This window comes from Anser brachyrhynchus (genome assembly GCF_964034855.1).
Source record: "Anser brachyrhynchus genome assembly, chromosome: 19".
In the NCBI taxonomy this organism is placed as follows: Eukaryota; Metazoa; Chordata; class Aves; order Anseriformes; family Anatidae; genus Anser; species Anser brachyrhynchus.
The window spans coordinates 6,844,864-6,868,157 of record NC_137712.1 but is presented as its reverse complement, the minus strand read 5'-3'; the positions used below and the strand labels follow the sequence as shown (position 1 = coordinate 6,868,157).

Below are 23,294 nucleotides of genomic sequence, written 5' to 3'. Positions count from 1 at the left end.
TCTCAACACTTTTACCGTGCTCTCTCAAGCCCCTGCCTCCCGCCCTGCCCAGCCTGAAGCAGCAGCACTGGCGTGAACCCGCCCCGCGCCGCCTCCGGCTCCGCATCTCTCCAGGAGCAGCGCAGCTCCCCGCTGCTCTACACCTGCACAGAATGAAACGAAGGCTGATCAATTCTGTCCGTCACCTTGACAGAAAGATAATTTGCTGCCCTTATCACTCCGTGCTGTCTGAGAGCAGGCATGGGTTTGTTTACCCTCCAACCAAATGGCTGTAAATTGACATTGTTTGTGGACTCGCGCTTCACCCTGCCGCAGCTCAGGTATGCGGGAGGCATAAGGCATCAGAAAAAAACAGAAACAAAAAAGCGTGTTTGTCTCCTTCCCGCAGATAAATAGCAAGCCAGGTGGAGAGCCGGTACAGAGGGCTCTGAAGCTGTAACCTCCAGCACCTCACAGAAAAGCTAGTAAAGCCACCTTTTGTCTCCTTGCACTTCACGTCTCGTCCTTCCCCAGGCAGCCCTGTGGCTGCGGCGATAGCCTACACAACCCTAAACACTGCGTGGAAAGAATCCCAGCACCAAAGCAAAGGCACCGCGCCTCACCCCAAAGCAGGTGCAATCCCCCCCAAACGCCTCACTGCCTACAAAGAGGCGCCATCCGGGGCCAGCGCCCCTCTTCCTTCTGTCACAAAACCACAGTCGCACATGCAGCAGGTGCTCTCTGTTCGTTAAGGTACCTGAAGTGCGGTCAGGAGAGGTGAAATGAGGACCAAAAGCTGGATGCTGTCGCAGAACACAGCAGGCCGTGCGTTGGCGAGGCTTTATTTGGATGTGTAGGAACAAGGGAACATGGTGGGAAGGTGCCGAGGCCGGGCATGGAGAGTTCAAGAGAGTTTTGGGTGGGTTTAGTTTTTTTTTTTTTTTTTTTTTCCCAAAGGTTTGGATTTACATCCTCTTGTTTTTCCAGGAGTTCACCCGCCGTGTAATGTCGAGATGAAAAGCACGTTATCCTGGTCCTGGAGTTTATAATCCAGCTCACCCTGCAGGCCAAGGAAAAAAAAAAAAAAAAAAAGAAAAATGGTTGAAATGTCACTTCCAAATACTAGCTGCAAAGAGAAAACATCTTGTAAAAAGATGGTGAGCGTTAGGGAGAGCAGAAGGGGACAGACGGATGTTTTCATCTTAAAGGCAGCAAAGGTGAGAGATCAGAGAAGGAGCTGACACTCATTATCCCAGGAACACACCGCTTTCTGGACCACAGTTTTGACAGAACAGGTGGTTGCCTGAGGCAGGAAAATAGTTAGGGCCTGTTTGTTTGCTGAGCACAACAGCGGGCTGAAAAGGAGAGGCATTAAGCAGCCGCCTGGTTGGGCAGAAACCTCCCCAGGGCTGTCATCCCCAGCTAGGGCACCACCCTGCTCCGGCTGAGGGGTCTGGCTCAGGGCTGTGAAGCTGCCCGGGACCCCCCAGGCTCTTCCCCCACGCGCGGATGAGAGCTGCGAGCAGCCAGAGGTTTGCAGCCCCCCGCCGGAGGCCAGGGAATGTGGGGGCTCTCTCTTCAGACACCGGCCGGCTGCTGAGGCTCAGCAGGTTAGATCAAGGCTCCAGGCTTTGGAACAGCCGCGACGGTACAACGCAGGGCAGAGATCCCAGCCTGCCCCTTCCCCCTCAAATTCTAGACACTTGGCTTGGGGCAAGAATCAGAAATAGCTTCTCTGAGAGCAACTGCAGAACAGACAGAGCAATATTTTCAACAAAGAAAGTCAAAGTGAAGGAGTACAGACCATTAGTTCCCAGTCTGCGTCGTTGATGAGCACCAAAATTCCTGGCCTCCTGCAGAACACAGAAATAATTAGGATATAGGGCTGCTAAAAAGCTTCACAAATAGTTAAGAACGAGGGACGTTAAAGCACAGATCACAAGCTGACTGCCTGTAAAGCCAAAGAGAGAAAGGGATCCTAGCATGGAGGTAGAAATAGGTCCGGTCTGTGCCCTTTCTAGATCAAATCAAGGGGAGGCAAGAGCAATCCCAGAGCTCACTTAAATCAAATGCACCATTCCTGAGGATGCTCCAAGATGACTGCATTTCCGTACCGTGTAGAAAAGCCAGGTAATTAAAACCCCCACACAACAGTCGAGCGCGGAGAGCTCGATGGGAAGGTAGGGAAAGGCATTCCGGTGCCCCTACACCTGGGATCCACTCCGAGCCCCCGGTTACAGGCAGAGGGATTCCCCCTCTTTGATCTTCAGTGTCCTGCAATTGTCTCTCCTGTTACCAGGGGACCTGGCACACGCTTCAGCTCACAAAGATCCGTGACGAATGTTAAACACCCCCAGCGCCACCCCGCAGTCAGGGATGGTTTGCACAGCTCACTCTGCTCCATTTCTCTTGACTTTTTTTTTCTCCCCCCCCCCTCCACGAGGCTGGCCCCATTTTGACAATAAAAATACATTTCCCAGAAGAAATATTTGTTGGCACCTCTCCGAGCGACTGCTTCAGTCCCAGTGATGTCAGCAGGGAATGGACAGACCTGCTAAAACTCCTGGAACTGGGGATATGTGAGCTGCGCTGCTCCAGGTGATAATGCGGAGAGCAGAAATTATCTGTGGTCCTGTTCCGGGTTTAAGGTTTAAGGGTTTGGGGTGAGGGCTGCAAAGGACAGACAAGCTCTCCAGGGAACAGGGGGAGGTAGAGCTTGGAGTTCCTTCCAAATCCACGGGACACCCTCCCCGTTACCACTTCAGCATCTCCCCTGTTCTCACGGACATGAACCTTCCTGCAACCAACAGGAGAAACGTAGCCCAAACCACGGGCACCTCCAGAGAGGGAAGCGCAGGGAAGGTTCACAACAGCTGTACTTACACAGATTCCCCCTGCATGAATAATTCCGGCCGTTCTTTCAGCAGATTCATTTTGATCCACTTTAGCAGGTTTCTGATATCCCCTGAAAGGAGAGAGGAGAGCAGTTTACAGAGGAGCTGACAGCTCCTAGGCAGTGCCGGAACAAAGTGATTGTTCACCCACCCAGAGGAGGTGAGGAAGGTGCGGGCTACGTGGGGAGAGCCCCCCACCTCCCATCAGAGCAGGGCCGCCCCTCGCCAGCAGCCACCAAGGCGGCTCAAAGCTCAGGGCTCTGCCCTCAGCTCCCCGGTTTGGCAGCAAAGGGTTGCTCCTCCCCGGAGAAAGGGCGATTTGGGGACCGGTGACCCCCTGCCTGAGCGGTCGGGGGTACGAGAAGGAAGGCTGAGAGCTGGAGCAGGTCTCTGGCGAGGGCCCCTTCCTTCAAACCCCCGCTGCGCTGCAGGCGCCCCACAAGGTTAACGCAGCAGTGCCGAAGGGGCAGTCCAGCAGGAGATTCCTGGTAAGACTCCTCGAGCACATCCCCACGCCCCGCGCACCCTGGCCTTGCCCAACAAATCGCTGTTTAACTCCGCGCTTGTTTAATTCGATTTTAAAAGTCCAACCGCGCGTGCCTCGGCGTCTGAAAGAACAGCGGAGGCGCCAGGGGTACCAAAACCAGCGCCAGCCCCTCGAGACGCGCGCTCCGGGCCACAAGCGTGCACAGAACCGGGCGCTGAGCACGCACCACGCAGGCCCCGGCCGTGCCGGGTGCGTGTCGGGCGCTCGTCACGCCGCTCGGCGCTACACCCGCTGGCGCAGCCGTGCTCCCCGCGCCCTGCCGGCAGCCCCTCCCCACGAGCTCCCTCCCCGCGCGCTTCGTGCTCGTGGCTTCTTTATTAAAGCTCAGCCTTTATCTTTCCATTTCGGTAGGTGACAGGAAGGATTTGTCTTCATGTAAAAGGAGGAGGAGACACTGCTGGCGGGTTTTTATAGTATCAATTTTACTTTGTGAGGCAAAAACAATTTCTTTAGTGATAGCATCAGTTAATTTCCTATTGGAGAGGTGAGAAGAGACGGGGGGGGGGGGAATAATCCGTTACAGGGTTTAGAGAAGCTGACAAATTGCAACGTGGAGTTCTCCTGCATTTGCCTCTATATTTCACCATTCCACAACCCACTTCATCATTCTGAATCCACGATCAGTTATTCTCCCGGGGCTCCTTTAAACAACCCTTTGAAAGCCCTGGAAGAGTTTTGTTTGTTTTAGAGGCGCGAAGACGCTCTCCGAAGGCAGCTCTCGGGTCCTCGCGTTTCCTGCACGTGCGGCAGCCCCGCCGCGGCCGCAGGGAGCCCTTCCGCACAGAACTCCGAACCCCTGCATGCGATTCACCAAGCGCCAGCTTCGTGAGCAGCAAAAATAAACGTGCTTGCAGCAGCTCGACCCAGTCCCTGACGTACAGCGGGGTTTTACGGGATCGTGGACACCCAGGGCTGGGGTTCTTCTGAGTAGGGTCACCCCATCGCTGCTGTCACGCCAAGGGAGAGCGGCCCTGGCGATGGGGACGTGTCTTTTTTCCTAGGGAAAGGGGGAGCTGCTGGGATTCTACCTCCATTTCCCCCATTTCGTGGCTCCGGACCACAGCACCCGTGGAGGCTGCCGGAGAGCGGCAGGCATTGCTGCCTCCGTGCGCTGGGCCGCTCTGATCGCGGCAGACGGAGCTGCACGGAGCTGAATCGCCTGCCCGGGGCCGCCCCTGATGGTGGCACGCAGTCAGGAGCACACACCGGGCCGTTTTCTGCTGCTCTGACACCGACACGCGCCGGAGACGGCGAGCGCCGCGCAGAAGAGACGCCGCGCCGGTCGGGCAGCCGCTGGAACGAGAGCTCGCCGTGTTTGCCTTCCCCTGAAAAATGCTGCCGCAACGTCAGGCCCTCAGGATCTCACACCCAAACGGCTCCCGCTCTCCGTCACCAAGAAATGAAAGCTGGGGAGGAAGAAAGATGGAGAGAAGCCTTCGGGAGGAGGAGGAGGGGGGCGCGAAGGGGACACCGGCCCCACCAGCACAGCGCCCGCGAGCTGTTTCATATTTATGCACTTGCGGCGGGGCACACAACAATGAGCTGTGCCATATACAATTCTCCTTGCCTGGAATAAGCAGCCCTTTCCTCTGGGACCTTTCGGGAGAGATCATTTAAACAGAAACACGCTGCACCAGCTGGATAAAAGACAGCCACCTAGAAGCAGGCTGGGCTGAGGGGCGAGAGGACTGATTTATTTGAGGCCGCGCTGGAAGATTCCCTCACCCCTACTCCTCCTGTAATAAATGTTATTTCCAGCCCCACCTGAGCCTACATTCATTTACCCCTCCCCACAAGTCACGTACACACACGCCGAAGAATTCAGACAGCAGGAAAAAACTGACGGCCTGTGCATGCCTGGAGCTTCCCCGCTCCTAATGGCGATGAAAATCAAGGCCCCTTGTCTTTGGCCGACCTTACGACTAATACTTTCAGCCGATTTCTCAGCACCGAACCTTTTTTCCCCCCCCACCTTCATGTCCTTACATTCTGTGCACCAAGATTACTCGAACGAATCAATTATAAAGGACGAAAAATGACCAGAGACGCACCAAAACCACCTCGCCCAAGTAAGGTACTGAAAAGGAAGGAAATTGCTTCCGTCGCAGTCGGTCTGGGGAGAAGCCATCTCGCAGCTCAGCGCCCTGATCGGTTCCTACACGGCATCATGACGGCAATAATAAGAGGCGAATTACAGTACAGCCGCCTGCCTTTTGTATTTGCCATACGTGGTGTTCCTGAGGCATTTTCTTTCTGACCTGGGTCCGGCCCAGGCTGCCAGCTCCTTGGGCGAAGGATTTGCTGCGCAAGCAGCCGGGCCGCCACAAATGACGAAGAAGGAGGGGAAAAGACCTGCACCCGCTCAGGCACCGCGTCAGGCGCCCGGTTAAATCCTCGCCGCCGGCGCGGTGATCTCCTGGTCGTGCCGGTGCTCGGCCGGGCCCCCGGCACACAGCGGGGATCGTTGCGAGCCGCACAAGGCACCCCGCGCGTGCCGCCTCCTGGCTGCACCAGCACCGTGCCTTTTGGCCCAGGGGCGAGGTCTGGGTGAGAGCGGAGACCAGGCAGCACTCCCCTGCTAGGTCGCCAGCTCAAGGCCAGCTCATCACAGTCACGACACGTTTTTATTACTGCTGCACAGCCTCAGTGAAATCTCTTCGGTAGCCTTCTCTGTTCAATTCGCCGCGAACAAACACCCACACCAAAAACCCACCCCGGTTACCATTAACTGCCCTCGCCACCGGCAGCGTCGGCAGGGAAGGCAGAGCGAAGAGGCCAGGGAAGCTGAAATATTCTCAAACTGCTAAGGAGGGACTGGAGCACATGGTAGGAAATCCCTGCCTCATTTGTACACAGAGACAGCTTCTGTTGCCCGTGCTAACAGTACATCAAACCTCTCCAAATTCTCAGGAAAAATAATCTAAAGTTAATTAAAAAAAAAAAGAAAAACTGACAAACGTTTGAGAAAACTGCTTAGCTCAAGTGCACAGATGGGAGCTCAAACCCACAATACATGCATAAAACAAATCACCCAGCGAAACACACAGCTCAGGAAAACGACGAGCGTGCTCGCAGTGACACAAAGTCATTGGCTTGTCACGCAAGCGGACAGGATGCAAAAACTGCAGTGAGCGTGCATACAAAAACCCAACAGCGTCGGCTCATTTTCAGCCCAGCTGCATTACAAACACTCCTGGTAGTGGCGGAGAGAATTGCACAGCCTGCTCGGTCCCCTCGCGTATCCTCTGAGGCCTGATCTTCTGCATTATCCCAACTGCTCGTTGACGAGGAATCTGCTGAGCTTCCTCTGCAAGAGAAACGCGGCTGGGACTCCATTTTAGCACTGCCTGGAGCAAGAGCCCGGGTCCATTCGCACCCTCGAACCCAGGGCTGAAATCCATAGATCTTTCCCAGCTCAATAAAACCTCCTTGGCCTGACAGATTCATCCGTGATAACTCAGCAGAGAGGGCGCTCACCGTGAGCAGAGAAAACAGGTGCCTGGAATAAGAAACGCCGAGCTGGGGGTTACAGGGGAAGGCTCTCACACCGAGCTGATACACGTGCAGAAACGCAGAAGGATTTTGCACACCCACGGCACCACTTACACAAACACACAGCCCCGCTGCCGGGGAGCTGCACGGGGCACGGGGCAGGCTCGCACACACACGTGCAGCGCCCAGACACCTCCGTGTCCCCGGCCTTAAAATCCAAATAGAGACCTGCACGCAGCACAGAGCCCCCGAAGGGCATCCCGAGGGTGCAGTCACACCCGTATCCAGCCTTGGCTGCAGAGCTGAGCGCTTGTTTCAGGGAACAGGGGAACCCTACAAAGGGCGAACCATGGAAAATTCCCTTCTGGTCCGCAATAAATCAGATCTGTGCAGCACTGGTCACTAAGGGGTCAGTGCCGCAGGAGCACGGCGCTTTCCCGGGCCGCCTTGCGGATACCTCCCCGTGGGGTACCGTTTCTTTGACCCAGAATAAGATCATTTATCATACTGACCATGGCTGAGCTCCAATTTGCTGAGGTCACTAACTCTGGACGAGCGCCGCTCCACCCACATTCTCCGCCACTGGCCTGTAACCATGACAAAGCCCCTTCCCTGCCGCTCCTCTGCCATTATTCCCCCTGCCTGCATGGAAATGTAGGGAGAGGCAATCTGTATCCCCCTTCCCCTGCTCAAGCAGCTTGTTTCTAAAGAGACAAACCGGCTCCCGGTACCTGCTGCCCCGCCAGGTGAACGCTTGCTGTGTGCTTTTCGATCTTACGGCACTCCGGGAACCTGCTCTGTAAAAGAGCCAGCTACAAAACCTGACCTGAGGGATGCTTCAGCCTCTTCCAGCCTCCCATCTGATATGCAAATCACTCACTGAAGCAGATGATGGTGTGCCATAAACCGCAGAAGAAGACCTGGAATAGCTTATAGAAATGGAGTCACAGGCAAATGGGCTTGGTACTGCGCAGAGCGAGGCTGAGGAGAGCAAAATCCATTTTGTCTGACAGGCACACGAGCCCATCCTGCGCTGGAGTGGCCGGTGATTTAAGTACTACAGAAATATCAGGGGGTAACTACAAGAGAATCCCACTTGTTCCTCTCTTCTGTTGTTGTCTGCTATTAACAAACGTCAAGGTCTTGGTTTCTGTAATTTTTAGTTGTGTTACAGCACCCTTCTCTCACTTCCCAGCTAGGAGAGAAGCCTTAGCGGTGCTCTTCCCCATTTCCTTGTGCCCACGGGATCAGAGGGCTCTTTCATTGCCCTTCTGTTAGCAGCAGAGGCGCAGATCCCAGCCGTCATTGAGCAATTCTCAGCCCTGGGGTTTTATCACAACTCTCCTGAGCTGCAGAGGAGCTGCTCGGGATCTTCCGTTCCCCACGGGCCGCTGGCAGCAGACCACAAGTTCAAGGGATCTCCAACGCCGCTGCCTAGCCAGCAGCGAGCCTCCAGATCCATCAGCTCCCGTTACAAGAAAGCAGCTCGGAGCTGATCCTCGGGGTAAACCTAATCCCTGCACATTTCCAAAGGCAGAGCATCTAATCCCGTAACACCCAACGCTATTGTCACTTCAGACTCCCAGAGAAATGCCAGTGCACCAAACCGCCTCTTTTAATTAGGATCACAGATCACTAGTGCTGGTCCTTGAGTCTTGCCTCCTGTTCAAAACTGTCGAGGGAAGGAACTGGGAGAGCCTTACGGGCTCCTGCACAGGCAGCAAAGTGCCACATTAGGAAGCACAGACGTGAAAAATAACAGGTTAACAGCTCCTGCACTTTTATCCCTCTGGCAGTGCAGAATTACGTGCAACAGAAGAGCACCCCGAGCCTTGCCCGCTCCGATTTTGAGACGCTCGAGCCATACGGGCCTGCTACCAACCCCCCAGGAGACTGCGCCACGGTCTGACAGTTTTGTAGTCGGGAATCTTCCTGCTAGGCACCAAACTCCCTTTTCTTCACTCCTCCCTATCAATCTATGCTCGATGATACTGCATCACCCCGGCTATAATCTGTCCTTCCCTGTGATGAAGGAGATATCCCACCTCACCGCTTTTCCATTCATTTATCCTGCTTAACCTTGAATGTTGCTGTTTTTTTTTTTTTTTTAAAGCTGCTCAGGAAGACGATCCAGAGGATGCACTGCTAACTGCAGGCATAAAGCTTAGCCAGAACCCAGCAAACTGAAATTTTCCCCCTCTCTCGATTTTTCCCAGCTTCTGGGTTTTGCGTGCGTGTGGAGGCTTAAGAAGGAAAACCCTCTCAGGATCACAGGAGACTGATGTGAGACCCCGCAGAGGAAGGTGGCTGCTCCTGCAGGAGCTGCAGAGGGATTCCCCGGCAGCCCGGCTGCACGCAGCCAGCCTGGCGGAGGGAATCCCCCGGGCACTGCCAGCTGGATAAGAGCTCCCTGAAGCAACCCCCTCGCCCCCCTTCCAGCCGCGCTGGTGGCTAGTGTCCCCTCCGGCTGCTGGATGAGTCAGTGTCACAGCTCAGTGACTGCCATCATTTTCTTCCCCTAAATACAGAAAGCACGCCGAGTCCAGCCCTCGCCTCTCACTTTCGGGCTCGGCTCCGCTTGGCTATTATCAGACTTCCATGCAGGGCAAGCACCATTAAACCGATTCCTGCCCACCCGGCCCAGCCACCCCCACGGATACTCCGAGCCCCTCAGTCTTACTTGAAAGGGGAAAAGAAAGGGCCAGTGAGATGATCAGGGTGGAGGAGAGGGGGGGTAAGATTTACAAGTGAATGGAGGTAAGAATGGAGCAGTTTGTGGGATAAAGGGGCTGCAGAGGGAGCTTTACAGATGTGCAGAGGGACGGCGGCTCATTGTTTAATTAAGCAGAAAGTGGCTCTTTTGAAAAGCAATTTTGCACAGGAGCTCTGAGCTCAGCAAACAACTCCTGCGAGTGAGGGCAGGAGGAGAAAGGAACAGCTGGCCCGGAGCCGTGTGAACCGCATGCTAAGCGGTTTAAAGGGCCCGGATCCTCCTCCCAGCCCTGCTCCGCTGCCACCCTCAGAACAGTGCTGTCAGCGCAGCAAATCCCACCGAGAGAAAAGAGAGAGCGGAGGGGGGGGCCTGGCGCAGAAAGGTTATCCTGCTAGGTGCCTGCACTGCAGCACGGCGGCGGGGGGGGGAAAGCCAGGCTTTGTTAGCCCGGGGATTTGGTCGCACACAAGAGCCGGTTTCTCGGTGCCTGGGAAGCTCCCTGCACAAAGAGCTGGGACGAGCTGAGCTGATCCGGCAGCGCGGCTCCGCGGCCTCCCTCGAGAGCGCTGGGGCTGCTGCTGCTGCCAGGCTGCGACGCCTCTCCCCGACCCTTGTCCCTCGCGAGGGACCCGCTCCTCCTCGTGCCGAAGCTGGGACCCAGAGCACCGAGGGGCAGCGAGACGGAGCTGCGGCAGGGATGCTCCTTCGCAGCATCGCACCAAGCTCCCGGCTGAACGTGGCCAGGCTGAGGTGCCACGCCGGTAACTCAGCGAGCCCCCTCTCCTCACCCCACGTGTGGTGATTACCTGAAATAACAGAGCTGCGCGGGCGGGGAACGACCCCGAATCCTCTGAGACCCGCAAGCAGCATGCGCCGCTTTCAAAGACCTGACCGCGTGGAATTCCACCGAGCTACGGCTTCCTGTCGTCCTTCCAGCAAGTCTCTGCATCACCACCATCACTTTCATTCCTTTCTGGAGCAAGTTTTAAAACATCAGGGATAATAAACAGAGCAATAAAAGCATCTCCGAGTATTAATCACTCACTAACTACTCCGCGCCACCCAGCAGTACCACTCGGCATTTACAGACAAGTTTTACTCTTCATTTTCAAACTTTCACGCTTGGTTTTACAGGGTTTGGCGCAGCACCCAAGCACTCCAAACACACGCCATGCTGTATTTTTAAGCCACCCTGCCTGTAACACGGGTCTGATCTCTCAAGATCCCCAGGCTCTTTTCTGAGAGGATGAACGCTCCCAGCTCCCCAGCAGTCCTCCACGCTGTGCACGAGGCCCCTGGAAAGCAAAGCTCTTGAGGAGCAGTCCATGCTCTTCTCTACAGGGATTTTAACATAAGCAGCACTTGGCAGATTATTTTAATTTTCCCTCTAAAAGAAAAAAAAAATCTGATTAGCAGCAGGCCTTTTTCCCTGGGGTTTTGGTAAAGGGAAACCACAAACAATTACCAAAACAGGCTGATTAAAAATTTATCCTTCCAGACTTGTGAGTGCCAAAACACACAGCGAATTCTGGATTAGCCCAGAAGGTCCAAGCGGCCACTGCTGCTCCCAAACCAGAAGTCCCGTCACTGAAACCACAGGAGAAGCTGGAATCGGAAGGCCTGCAGCCTGCAGCACAACTGCCAGAGGCTTTACGACCAGCCCCAGCCCCCAGATACAACACCCAGCCCACTGCACAGCAGAAAACTTTTGTAAGCACTCCTCACCAGCGGGACGCTGCTGATCTAAACCTGAAATGACTACAAGGGTTAAGCAATGCCAGCTACTTCCCACCCCTCCAGCAGCGTCCATGCAGTTCGCATGGCCATAGACAAATCCACCACTGTGAGTCCCAGCGAGATGGAGGAAGGAGCTCCGACATGACTCGCAGGGCAGTCATACAATGATCTATTTGATTACTGAAGCACTTGGTTAAATTACTGTGTCTTTCAGGAGGAAGCTGCCAAATACATTTTCAGTTTTTAATTTAGGGTTTCTCTCTTTTATGCTCCATTGTCTCTAATAGCCTCTTAGATGCTTGAAAATAAAGTTGATTTCCCTGCCAATTTAATCCTCTCTCCATGTGACAAATATCGTTATTCCCCCAGCTGCTTTCTCCCCCACACACACAGTTTTTATGCAGAAGAAGCCAACGGGGCATTAGTGCCTTCAGATCCTCTAACAGCATTATCAATGAGATCATCAAAATAGCCGGCAACTTGGGACGAGACTCTTGTTCAACTTCAGCTCCTCTTTCTGCGGCAGCTCTAAAAGATTACACAGCCCTGCACAAAGTGCGGCTTCTGTAGAGCTGCCTTTCCACGCCGATACATCACACCTTGTTAACTTTCTACTTGGCAGCAACAGCAACACGCAGGCTAAGGCAGCGGCGCTTTGGAAATAAAGAACTGCTGTTTTACTGGCGTTGTAAGGATACAAAAAGCCCCTTGGATAATAAAAAGAGGTCCTGCCACACAGCTGTACCCCTTGTGGCTCGCTCTTGTCCCATTTGCAGCTTCCTTCCTCCTAGCCTTTCCTAATCCCTCCAGGAGCCCATCGTCAGGCATCAGAAAAGGGCAGAGAAACGAAGGTAGGAGAAGTGAACTGGATTTGGAACCCACCTACTTTCCACCCAGTGCCTGTTACCAGGAAAAAGGAAATGACTACACGGTATTTTGTTGAAGCAACGTTATTATCATTCAGAGAACGCTGCCCGTGTCAGCTATGGAGCATAACTTGTTTGTTTTTTTCTTCACATAAATATTTGTAGAAGTCTCCTCATAAAACTTTCCCCCTCCCCTCCGGGATATATATATAAATGCCTAAACAATTAAAATGTAGCTGGGCCCAATGTCCCAGAGAGAAGAAGCTGCTCTGCGAAAAGGAGGGCAAAGACAAAAATAACCTAGAAAGAAAGGAAGAGTGGGAAAGAGAGGCCAAACTGGCCAAAAATAAGCTTGACAGCTACTGAAACCAGTTAAAATGGGGTTATAAGTGCAGGTCTTCAAGCGGTACTCATACTAGAAATCTTTCCCCAGAGCATTAAGTGATGAACACACAAGGCAAGGCAAGCAGCAGGCCACAGCGCAGCACCGAGCTGGTTTGTTTCTCTCATCATTGTAATTCTGGCTGCGCAGGGCAGCAGGGAACATACTACATATATCTTCATTTGCCCAGAGACAGCTGAATCCAACTTCCTTGCTGGGAGAGGAACACGGATGGCATTAGGAACAGCACAAAATTGCAAGAATTTACCAAATTCCTTATTTACACGTTTCTATCTGATTCTACTGATTTCTTACTTCTGCGATGCAATTCTCATCTGGAATATTGTGACAGGTGTCTCCAGCGATCCCCTGCTGTCAGGCATTAATGCCCCGTCTGCTTACCCCATCCTTGTGCTGGCGTAAATACTGCCATAGCATGAGCCTCACAATTCAGAGCGTCCACTCCTGAGCTTCTGCCATCCACAACCAGCCCCCAAACCGAAAGCACCTTGTCGTGTGAAAACCTGTGAAAGAGCATTCACATCAAACAGCGGGCTGCAAACCCCGGGAGCTGCAAACTGGACCCAGTGCCCGTTCTGCTGTTCTTACAGGTGCAGGGATAGCAGCACCTGAAAGACACGGCGGCATGAAAAGCCAGGAGCAATAATCTGTCAGATGAATCTGGAATGAATCACCAGAGATCGTGAGCTTGGACCCTGAGACCGAGCCAGATCTTCAGGGAAAGATTTATCCTTTAGGATGAAGCCAGCTCTCCGGGAAGTCCGCAGAAGTCTTCCCAGCAACTCTGAGTGGGAATGGGATAGGCCACACACACCCGCACCAACAACCACCTGGCTGGAAGAGTCGCTCTTTGCTATCACTTCCCCCCTCCCCGGGCAGAAACCAACACCTCACGCAACAACCCCTCCTGCTCCAGTGTCTGATCGTGGTCTGAACGCCACCGATGCCGTGGTTGTCAGCAAGTATCACACACAGAACACTGAAGAAAATGATGCTCTAGCCCCCACGTTTATAAACCAAGCAAACGAGCGTTTTGGCAATCCTTTACTACCTTCCATTTAAGGGCCTTAAGTGCTCTAACAGCGCCGGAATCCAATGCCGAACTCTCCTGTGCCACGGGGAGGTCTCACCACTGCTTCAGTAGCACCAGGGGAAAGTTAAGCGACATGACTAGATCCACAAAACTAGTCAGTCTCAGATCATGTTCCTAGACTCATTAACGACAAGATAACACACTATTTCAGTGCTCCTGTTATGTTTGAATTACATACACTTATGTCCAAGTACTCGGACGGATCCCTAATTACTTACAGGCATAGCAAGGAGATTTCAGGCCTGACTGTTCACAGCGTGTAGATCGTGGCATCGCACATTCACGAGCTATTAATTGGTAACATCCCTTGATGCTTCGTGTTCACTCAGTTTATAATCCCACCCTCCGGCAGCATAAAGCACTGCTATCCAGCTGGAAAAAATCAAAGCGTACCTGCAGCAAACTTATCTTGCAACTGAAGTACGCACACAGGTAAGTAGGAACAAGAGAGTTAGCACAGCCCTTCTCGGTGCTGATATGCCAAACCACAAAGCAGAGCTTGTAGCTGTGTACCGTGGGGATGCTCAAGTCCTTCGCTTAACAGCACCTTAGTTTTTATTGCAGGGAAGGCCACAGGCAGCCTGTCCAGCATCATGTTCAAGCATTAGCTTTGCCATTTTCAACTGTATTGCTAATATAGAATGATTAGATACACTTGAAAGTATGAAAAATAAGTAGATAAAATACATAAATGTTACACTGCTCTACACACGTATCTATATAGTGAATACATACGCACAGTTATACGTATGTACCTCTTGGGAACCTCAAGAGTCAAGGCAAAACGAGGCAGAGCAGGTTACAGGGAGTGCCATGCATCAAGATGAACGTAGACATGATGGGCATGTTCCGAGGCTGGTGTCTGTCCAGGAGGAGGGAGGCAAAAGGCTTAGCAAAGGACTCACTTCACAATTTGTTAGAGCATACGGAAGGTCTTCGGACTATTTCTGCTTGGTATTTACTCACTCTGAGGCCCAAGCAGCAAGCCATCTGATCAATGGCACGCCTGAAAGTGCTTTTAAAACACATTGGTACTTGTAAACTACAAAAACTGCTGCACAATGAGCTTTGTTCTGCATGTGGATTTCATTTGTGGTCATTCTTTCAAGTTATCGAGCAGGTTCGGATACTCACAAGGCTCTGGCTGAGAAGGCAAAGTCACCTGATGCTTTTTAACACCATCGAACAAGAGTTCTGCACCACCTCTGAAACAAAAAGAACGCACTGCTGAGTTCCTCTTTATTGGCAGAAGGAAGACAGGACAAAAGCAGCAATTTCCACAGATGCCACAACGCAGCAAACAAACGACGCAGACTATATTTAGCACAGGATTCTCTTTGTCTTTTCTCCGCTCGCAAACTGCAAGTCCCATGGGGAAGGTGCCACCTCCTGTTGCCATCGCACACAAGAGGCGCAGTCACGGGCCGGAACCCCACGGTGCCGGGCACCGTCCCAGCGGCGCAGGAAGATGGCTCCATCCCAACGAGCTTACAGAGCAGCGGGCAGCGCCCAGCCTTCCCTTTCCCGTTAGCTATCGGCTCTGCTTCAATTCAAACGGCGTTCCAGACACCGCGCTCCAGCCAGCGGCGCTCTTCCCGAGCGCCTTTCAGCCGGGAGCCTCCAGGCGTTTCGCAAAATGTGAAAAATCGTGGCAGAGTCGTGGAGTCGCCATTTCCCCCGTTTCCGCTTGTAAGCAGGGAGAGGAAGCGACTCGTGCGAGGTTACACAGCGAGGCAGAGGCAGAGCCAGGAATCCTCGAGTCCTGGCAACCCTCTCCCGACCTTGTCACTACAAAGCGCTCCCTCGCAGGAGGGTCTTGACCGGGAGAAGCAAGCTGAGCAAGTGGCAACGATCACAAATTCACATGAAAAATAAATAAAATCTTCCTCCGCTGAACCACCTAACTTCCCTTTTCTGACAGCCAGAACTTACCGGCAGGACTCACCCTAGGTAACAGAGTGAAGGGCTCTGAGCCACGGCTTTGTACAAGAGACCAAGTGTGAACAACCTACCGAATAGAGAGGCTGGCAAGTGCAGGAGCTGGTCCTCACACCTGACAAAACGCAATTTAAATTCAATGTAACCGATCTCCTTCGGCTCTTTAAAAAAAAAAAAAGTCTTTTTTGTAACTGCAACTTAATAAACCTCAGCAGGTTCCTCATCTATATTCATTTGGGGGGGGGGGGGGGGGAGAACAAATTCTTTATGCTTTGAGCTTTACAGATATAAATCGCTTTTCTTGATGTGAGGCAGCAGGCCAAACTCAGTCTCAGATTATAAAACCCCACCATGTGAGCGGGGCCACAGAGCAGAAACGTGCGTGCTGCCGTAACACACGGAACAGGCAGGCAGGACGGCTTCTTGATTCCGGACTGAACAGGACGGCCAGAGTGTGAACAGTTAGGAAACCCAAACCACTCAACACTCAGCTGACACAGAAAATCGGCTAGCCCGTTTGGAAAGAACATTTAATTGTGGCAAAATGCTATTTTCACTTAGACCATTTAAATTTTTTTTTTCTTACGAGATTACGTTCTGGAAAACTTTACTGGCGCCTTGCGTCTCCTGAAATTTTTCTCAGTAAATCACTTAAAATAAATAATTCCCACCTAAATATCAACAAAGGTACACCCCCACGTTACTAAGTTCCTTTAAATTCAATATCTAAAAATGCCGCACTAGGTTTTCTTGGCTCTGCCATCGAAGAGCACAACAGAACCCTTGTTGCGCCCTCAGCAGCATTACTTATATGCAGCAACTCTCCTAAAGAGCACTCTGTTGGTGTTCTTCCACCAGCTCACAAAAAATAGTTATGTGAAAATTGAAGCAGCAATTATTAACATGAGCTGGGATTCACGCAGAAGAACGAGTCACAGTAATTATATGAAAAACATTTTTTTATGCAATGAAAACAAGGTCACGCTTTGTTACAGCGGGAAATGTAGATTGCAAGATAAGGTCCTTCTGTGATGCGCTAGCTGGGGAGAACTCAGCTGTGATTTGTACATAGAGAGCTCATTTATGCATTTCCAAGGGAAGCAAAAATGCATCTCACTCTTCTGGGAAAATTAGGAGAGTTACTGCAGCTGGAAGCGGGAAAGACTGAGGAAAGGATTCTTAAGGAGAGGGGCATTTAAAGGGTTATGGCATGTCTGTGTTTGCGAGAGGGTGGGAAAAACCAAATAAAGAGCAGCCTTTTAGCTTCTGCTAAAAGAAGGCTTTAAGGAAGGAGCACAAGTATGGTCACAAACGCTCACAGCCTTCCCCCGCGGGCACTTTGTAACTTCCCAGCGAGGGAGCGCCGGCAGCGCTGGCGGTACAGCACCGCCGGCCAAAACGCTGCGGGCGGGAGCCCGGCGGCCCTGCACCGACCTGCGGCAACGGGAGCGAGGCGAACAGCGAGCGCGCGTGGACACGCGGACAGACACAGAGAGAAAAGCTGGAGTGCGAAGTTTTTATTAATTATTTTAATAATTAAAAAAATAAAGGAGAGGGGCGGGACGGGAGAGGTGCGCTCGCACAGAGGGGCGAGCTCGGCCCTCGCGGCCGCTGCCCCGCCCGGCCCAACGCCGCCGGCTCCCCCGGGGAGGCCGCAGCCGCCCGGCCGGGTCTGGCCGGCCCCGGAGCCCCGTCACGGCGGCACCGGCCCACGGGGGAGCGCCGGTCGCCGGCACCGCCTGCGGCCCGCTCGGGGCCTCGGCCCCGGCCGCCGCGTCCCGGCCGCTCCGCCACAGGGCCGCGGGCTGCTCGCGGACACGGGCCCGGCCCCTCCCGGCCCTGCCCGCCGCCCGGCCCCGGCCCCAGGCCCCGCCGCCCGCGCTCACCCGAACTCCACCTGCAGCGACACGGGCGCCGCCATCTTGGCGGCGGCGGGCGGGAAGGGAAGGAGGCCGAGGGCCGCGCCGGAAGTGCCCCGGGCGGGCTTCCGGCAGCGCCGCGTTACCATGGCAACGGCCGGGGCGAGGCGGCGGCCTAGGCCTCGGCCCGCCAGCCACAGAGATGGGCGCAAAGCTCTAGCTGCAGCCTATGTTATTCTAAAACACTCCGAATAAAAACTAAACCACCAAATAAACCTAAAACACTCCAAATAAACCCTAAGACGCCCGTCCTGCGTTAAATTCACGTCTCGCCATTCACTGGGCTGTTCTTTGCGTGCTGAGAACGCTGCAGGCGCACAAAGGCCGGGAGCGGCAGCAGCAGCTTCCCAGCGGCGGGGCCAGGCCTCCCTCCGCCTGCTGCCTCGCCGCTGATTTATGGTTTTAGTGGGGACACAGAAATGGGCAGGCTGGGTCTGCCTGAGTGCCGCCCCTGTAGCCAGCGTGGAAGATGGCGCACGGCTACTCAGCATCCCCTCAGCCTCCTGAAGCAAGCGCATCGCCGCAGCATCAGGCCCCAACCAGCACCGCGTTAACAGCATGGCGCACATCTGTCGCCCGTTTGTTTCCTCCTCCCGTCCCCAGAGGGAGAAGCGCGTGCACAGGCGGACGCAGCCATGGTGGTGACAGCTGGGCTGTGCCGTGGTGCAGGCGGCACTGGTGGAAAACTGCAGCCCCTTAACCCTCCCTCCTCCAACCCTCCACTCAGTGGAGGGTTTGGCTTTAAAATATACATGTACACGTGCACACATGGAGATAGAAATGTCATATAGACGCGTATACATTATGCATTATATGTAACGGGCATAAATTTACGCAGACAGATTGCTCTACGTTTATGCTAACGGGGGTCAAGGCACGCCTAACCCCAAGAGCAGAAGGTGGTGGTGTTTGTAATGGCCTTTTGTTCTGAGAGGCGATCATTCTCTGGGCTGGGCCCCAGGAAAGGCGCCATGGTCCCCAGCACGACCAATGCCACTGCCGCTGCTGGAGGTTATGCTATGGCAGAGGCAAGAAGCTGCTGCCTAAAAATTCTAGTTGGATTTTGAGATATCTCTAAGTCCTGAGGACTCTGGGTATCTCAGAGATATGGCTCAGGATGTTGAACCAATTTTATAGGAAATAGGCAGAGGAAAGAGAAATGTTAGACAAAAATCTTATTTCTATACACTTCAGAAATGACTGAAGCACTTTGTATACAGAGGATCTGGTAATCTGGGCTCCAGATCAGTGTTTGTAGATATGGTTTTATACGAGCTATTCTTCTTGCTTCCAGAAATCATTTATGATGCCAAATAATAGCAGAACTGGCTCCTAAAAATCTCGATTCCTGAGCTATAGAAATGCAAAAAAAACCTACAGATTTAGTGTTAGTGCTTCCCCGTAAAGCAAGAAGAAATTAAAAAAAAAAAAAGAAAAAAGAGAGAGAACGGTAATCATAAATACCAATTTGGCTCTTTCAAGCATTCAAAGCTGGTTACTGTTAACAATTGCCCTGGAAACATAGTCAGTGAGCACATGAGCTATGGGGGATGTTTTTATGGACAATGTGTGCTTGGGAAGAAGAGCAATTCCCATCTCTGTGCCGGGTGCTGAAATCTGAGCATCACGAATTTACCAGCATATGCTTAGGGATGGGGAAAGAAAGCATGTAATCTCCTTGAGAAAGTGTAATGCTGACATTGTTATTTCTAAAGCGCTGTAAACATAGATGGTATTTGATAATCAGGTACATAAAGAAAAAACAGATAAAGCCAATGTCCCTGCCATGAATGTGTGCCCTGCGTTCAGCTTGCTGTAACACACCGTCTTCTTGTTCAATCCCAGGAATATGTCATTGTGCAGTACTTAGGCTAAACCTCTCATTTCCAGTCAATTTTCAATGTCGTCCTCTTGGTTCCAGGCACAGGAGAGCACTGGCTGAGCCCGGCAGGCTCCAGCATCCCCAGGTCTTTGCACTGCTTCCCTTGCTGAGCCAGGGCGAGGGGGCCAGGCTAGTCCTGCTACGCCTGGCCTTCCCCTCCCACAAATTCAACTGTGCCAAACAAAAGAACAGGTTGGAAATTGAGCCTCGCAATAAGGAGGGTTTAATTTCTTTTGTCTCAGTCCTGGCTTTTTGTTTTTCAGTTTGCTGGTTGTTTTTTTTCTCCCCTTGAGTGCAGAAGGGGTATGCCTCCGTTGCTCTGCCAGGGGTTTATTCTGGAGGAAACAGTTTAGGCTGCCATCGCATTTTACAGGAAAACATAGTTTATAAATACGATGAGGCCCAGCGCTACATGGAAACATTTTATCAGAGAGCCCTGAGCTGACAATTCAATTATTTTTCAATAAAACATCAGGGGAATGCGCAAACAGCTGCTCGCATCCTTCCACACAGCAAGTCAAACTTCAAGGGGAACAATAGATGGCGAAATGGGAGCCATCTCTGAAGCGGTAACAATGGGTTTCCTCGCTCGGGGCTTTGTTTGATTTCCCAGTCTCAGTTTTGAACTCCCTCCGCCGGAGAAAGGCGCGGGGGTAGGACGGGGCGAGGGGGAAGCAGGCAGAGGGGAAGGAGGGTCAGGGGGAGTTAAAGCCTTTTGCAGCCTTTCTCTACCATTCATGTGGTAATTGGGTGTCAAGCAGAGATCAGTAAGATGGAGCCCGGCCTCTGTGCCCGGGTTAAACTGCAGCAGAAAGAAAGCGGGAGCTGAACCGATGGAGGCCTGAATGTCATTAGGGCGGGAGGAAGCGCCTCTCCCCCAGGAGCCCTTCTGCCGGGTGCGGGCCGCCGAGGCCGCTTCCCTTTCAGGGCGCCCCTGAAAGCGGCCAGACAAAGCGGGAGGGCGGCCGAACAATGCCGCACCCCCGTCTCCACCTTCAATAGGGAGCTCTAAACAGGCGTTTAACCTTCAGAATAGCTGAAAGCGATACTCCAAGCTGAGAACACGGCTCGCCCGCCGCCCCGTTAGCCTCTTCCTGCGGCCGGGGGCGAGGAGGGAGGCTCCCACCGCCATCGCCTCCTTGGCCTTGTTCGTGCGGCACTGAGGGTGTGCGGCTCTGAGGGGGGGACGCGGGAGGTGTCGCAGACAGGGCAGGATCAGGCCCCGGCTGCTGCTCATCCCAGCACGATGCCGGTGTCCCCAAGGAGCGCTGAGGATGGGGCAGGGCCACAGGGGAAGGACATGGTGTGGCAGGTGGACATGTCCCACGTCACAAGAGAATCCAGGCACCGATGCCAATTCAGAGCAGGGTGATGCCCTGTCCTCACAGTGCCCATAATCTGCCACTCCAGGTGTCACCACGACTCTACTGACTGACCCAAACCACCGAAAACTCTCCCCCAGCTTGGCCTTGCATCATTTGTGCCTACAGGAGGGGTTTCTAATTGAACGAGGGGAAATAGGGTCAACCCCCAGGCTATGCTGGAATCTATTTCCCAGTGAAACAGGCCAGACTCCAAACGAGCAGAGAAGGGTCAGTGCCTTTCCTGTTCCTCACCCCACTGCACACCCCAGGCTGCTTGCTCGGGAACAGGAGCCAAGCTGCAACCAGCCTCTCAACCCCTTGGCTCCAGAGCGGGGTCTTTCTGCACGAAGAAGGGCAGCAGCCGCCCCTTCCCCACCACACACACGGTGCGGGATGACCTGCAGCACTGTGCCATTTGGGCCAGAGGATGCGAAGCTGCTGCCAGTCCCCGGCCTGCTCCTGCTTACACTGGAACTACTCAGGGGAATCACGTATTTACATTTCTAAAGAGTGCACCAAAGGATAGGCCCTTCTTTGGTCCACGACGTTTCTGTGCTGCTTAAAGGCAAAGCTGGCTGGCCAGCGCTGGGAGGAGCAGGCGGGCGGCATTGTCTGGGCGGACTTCAGCACATAAAGAGTGGTGGAGGAGGCTGGGAGACGTGAGGCTTTAAAGCTGCTTGTAGGCTTTCTCTGCAGCAGAAATTAATTTCACCCAAAGGTCCCGAGCATCTTGCAAAGCCCCTGCCTGCCTTCGGGCTGAAATATCCTGCGGTTTTGCACACCAAGCCTGGCCTGATGTGGACCGAGAGCTGGAAAGAGATGCTGATCAGAAAGTTACAGCATTGTTTTTCTTAATATTGTCACTGTCCAGAATGATAGATCTGCAAAAAGCAGCCATTTCCATGGTGAAAAGCACATTTAGTTTGTAAAGCTCTTCGGCTTTGCTTAAATTAATAGGCTAATAATAACCCAGGAAGGGATTTTAATGTTTTCCTAACCTCATGCAAACAGCTTTTTAATTTTTTTAATTAAAAAAGAATAATACCTCCTACTTTATATATAGTACTTTTATCTATATGCAGCTGTTGAGCCAGACTCCAGCTTATTGATCAAAGGAGAGAGATAAGTCTTACAAGGTTTCTGTAATCACTGAAAAGAGGATTCAATTAGCTTTTTTCTTAAAAAAAGCATAAATAAAAAGATTATTTTTTTTTTAAGAGAAACAGAATAAGATTAGGCATGGGTTGCTCCCTACCAAACACCTCTCTGATGGAGGCATTTTGTCCCAGCACAGATCCAGGGCTCAGCAGAGGATGCACATGCCTGGTCTGGCAGCTTCAGTGGCACTCATACCTATGCTTCATTTTTTTCTCTCTGCTCCAGCCAGGTCCCAGCCCCTGGGACAATACAAACTCGTCTTACTTGCAAATAAATAATTGCCATACTTCCATAAGCTTCCAGTGTTATTTGTATGCGTTGGACACGCAGTGCCCCTGAATGAAGTTTGCTCATTTATGTTTTCACCCATAACTTTCTCTCAGAAACAGGGACTGCACCTTCCTCACGGTCCCTCTTCCTGCCTCTTCTCAGAGCAGCTTTGCATGCACAGCAGCATGGCTGTTTCTTCCAGGAAGGGAGAAAAGCGCTCCCACCTCTTCCCGTACCACTTCAAACCATACATTTCCAGACAACAGCCCCCAAGCCTGCCTTCAGGGAGGTCAGCCTCTCATTTGATCTCTGCAGCAGAGGGCTCATCACAGCAGGTTGTTGTTCGGCAGTGGTCTGGGGCTCGGGGTAGCCCTGCTGCAGCTGCAGTTTCCTCCAGGCAGGGCCTGGGGTGCTGCGGATGCCCATTAGGCCCACACCTAACACAACCATCTGCATCCAAAGCTTCCTTTCCACGCCAGGCAGAATCTGTCTGGGCCCCAGCATAGATAACTCACCCCCAGCCCCAAACCGCCACCTCCCTGGGGGCTTAGACCCAGCCTAAGGAGGCCCCCCCCGATGTGAGATGTTTGCTGTGCCCAGCCTGCCCTCCACCGGCAGGCTGAGAGAGGAACAGGGTCCAAAAGTGGGACCTGAGCACCTGCCGGGCTGACAGGCAGTGCTGCACTGCTGTCCCCTACAGCAGCCACAAACAGGCCCCTAAATATTATCCCTCCCCAGGGCTGGATGGAGAAGGTCTGGAAGGGAGATTAAGCTATGGCAGGGGATTAAGTATGGCAAATGTGGGGAGAGGAACAAGCAGGGAATGGAAACAGAGCAGGAGATAGCAAGAGGAGCCAGACATGCCAAAGTAAAGGAGGAGAACTGGCCCAGAACAAACTGGGAACAGGTCTGGGAAAAAGGAGGAGCAGGTGGAGGGACCTGGGGAGGGTCTCACCGACAGGTTTTCACACAGCCATTGAACCCAGCAGCAAAGAACTTGCTGCCTCCTGCCCCAAAATGAGCTCAAGTCTGCACAGGG

General features: G+C 53.0%; 1 protein-coding gene across 2 annotated transcripts; it reads right to left on the bottom strand.

Moving 5' to 3' along the window:
• Nucleotides 1-780: 780 nt before the first annotated feature.
• URM1 (ubiquitin related modifier 1) lies at nucleotides 781-17,637 on the bottom strand. 2 transcript variants are annotated; one of them, XM_080562454.1, is made up of 5 exons: nucleotides 17,549-17,637; nucleotides 14,859-14,929; nucleotides 2,863-2,944; nucleotides 1,784-1,832; nucleotides 781-1,039 (listed from the first exon to the last, which is right to left on the bottom strand). In XM_080562454.1, exons 1-5 carry the CDS (start codon nucleotides 17,581-17,583, stop codon nucleotides 971-973), a joined length of 306 nt encoding a protein of 101 aa, XP_080418580.1. In that variant the 5' UTR covers nucleotides 17,584-17,637; the 3' UTR covers nucleotides 781-970. The 2 variants fall into 2 exon arrangements, with proteins under 2 accessions (XP_080418580.1, XP_080418581.1); XM_080562455.1 differs by lacking the exons at nucleotides 14,859-14,929; nucleotides 17,549-17,637 and adding an exon at nucleotides 13,943-14,067.
• Between the last annotated feature and the right edge of the window lie 5,657 nt (nucleotides 17,638-23,294).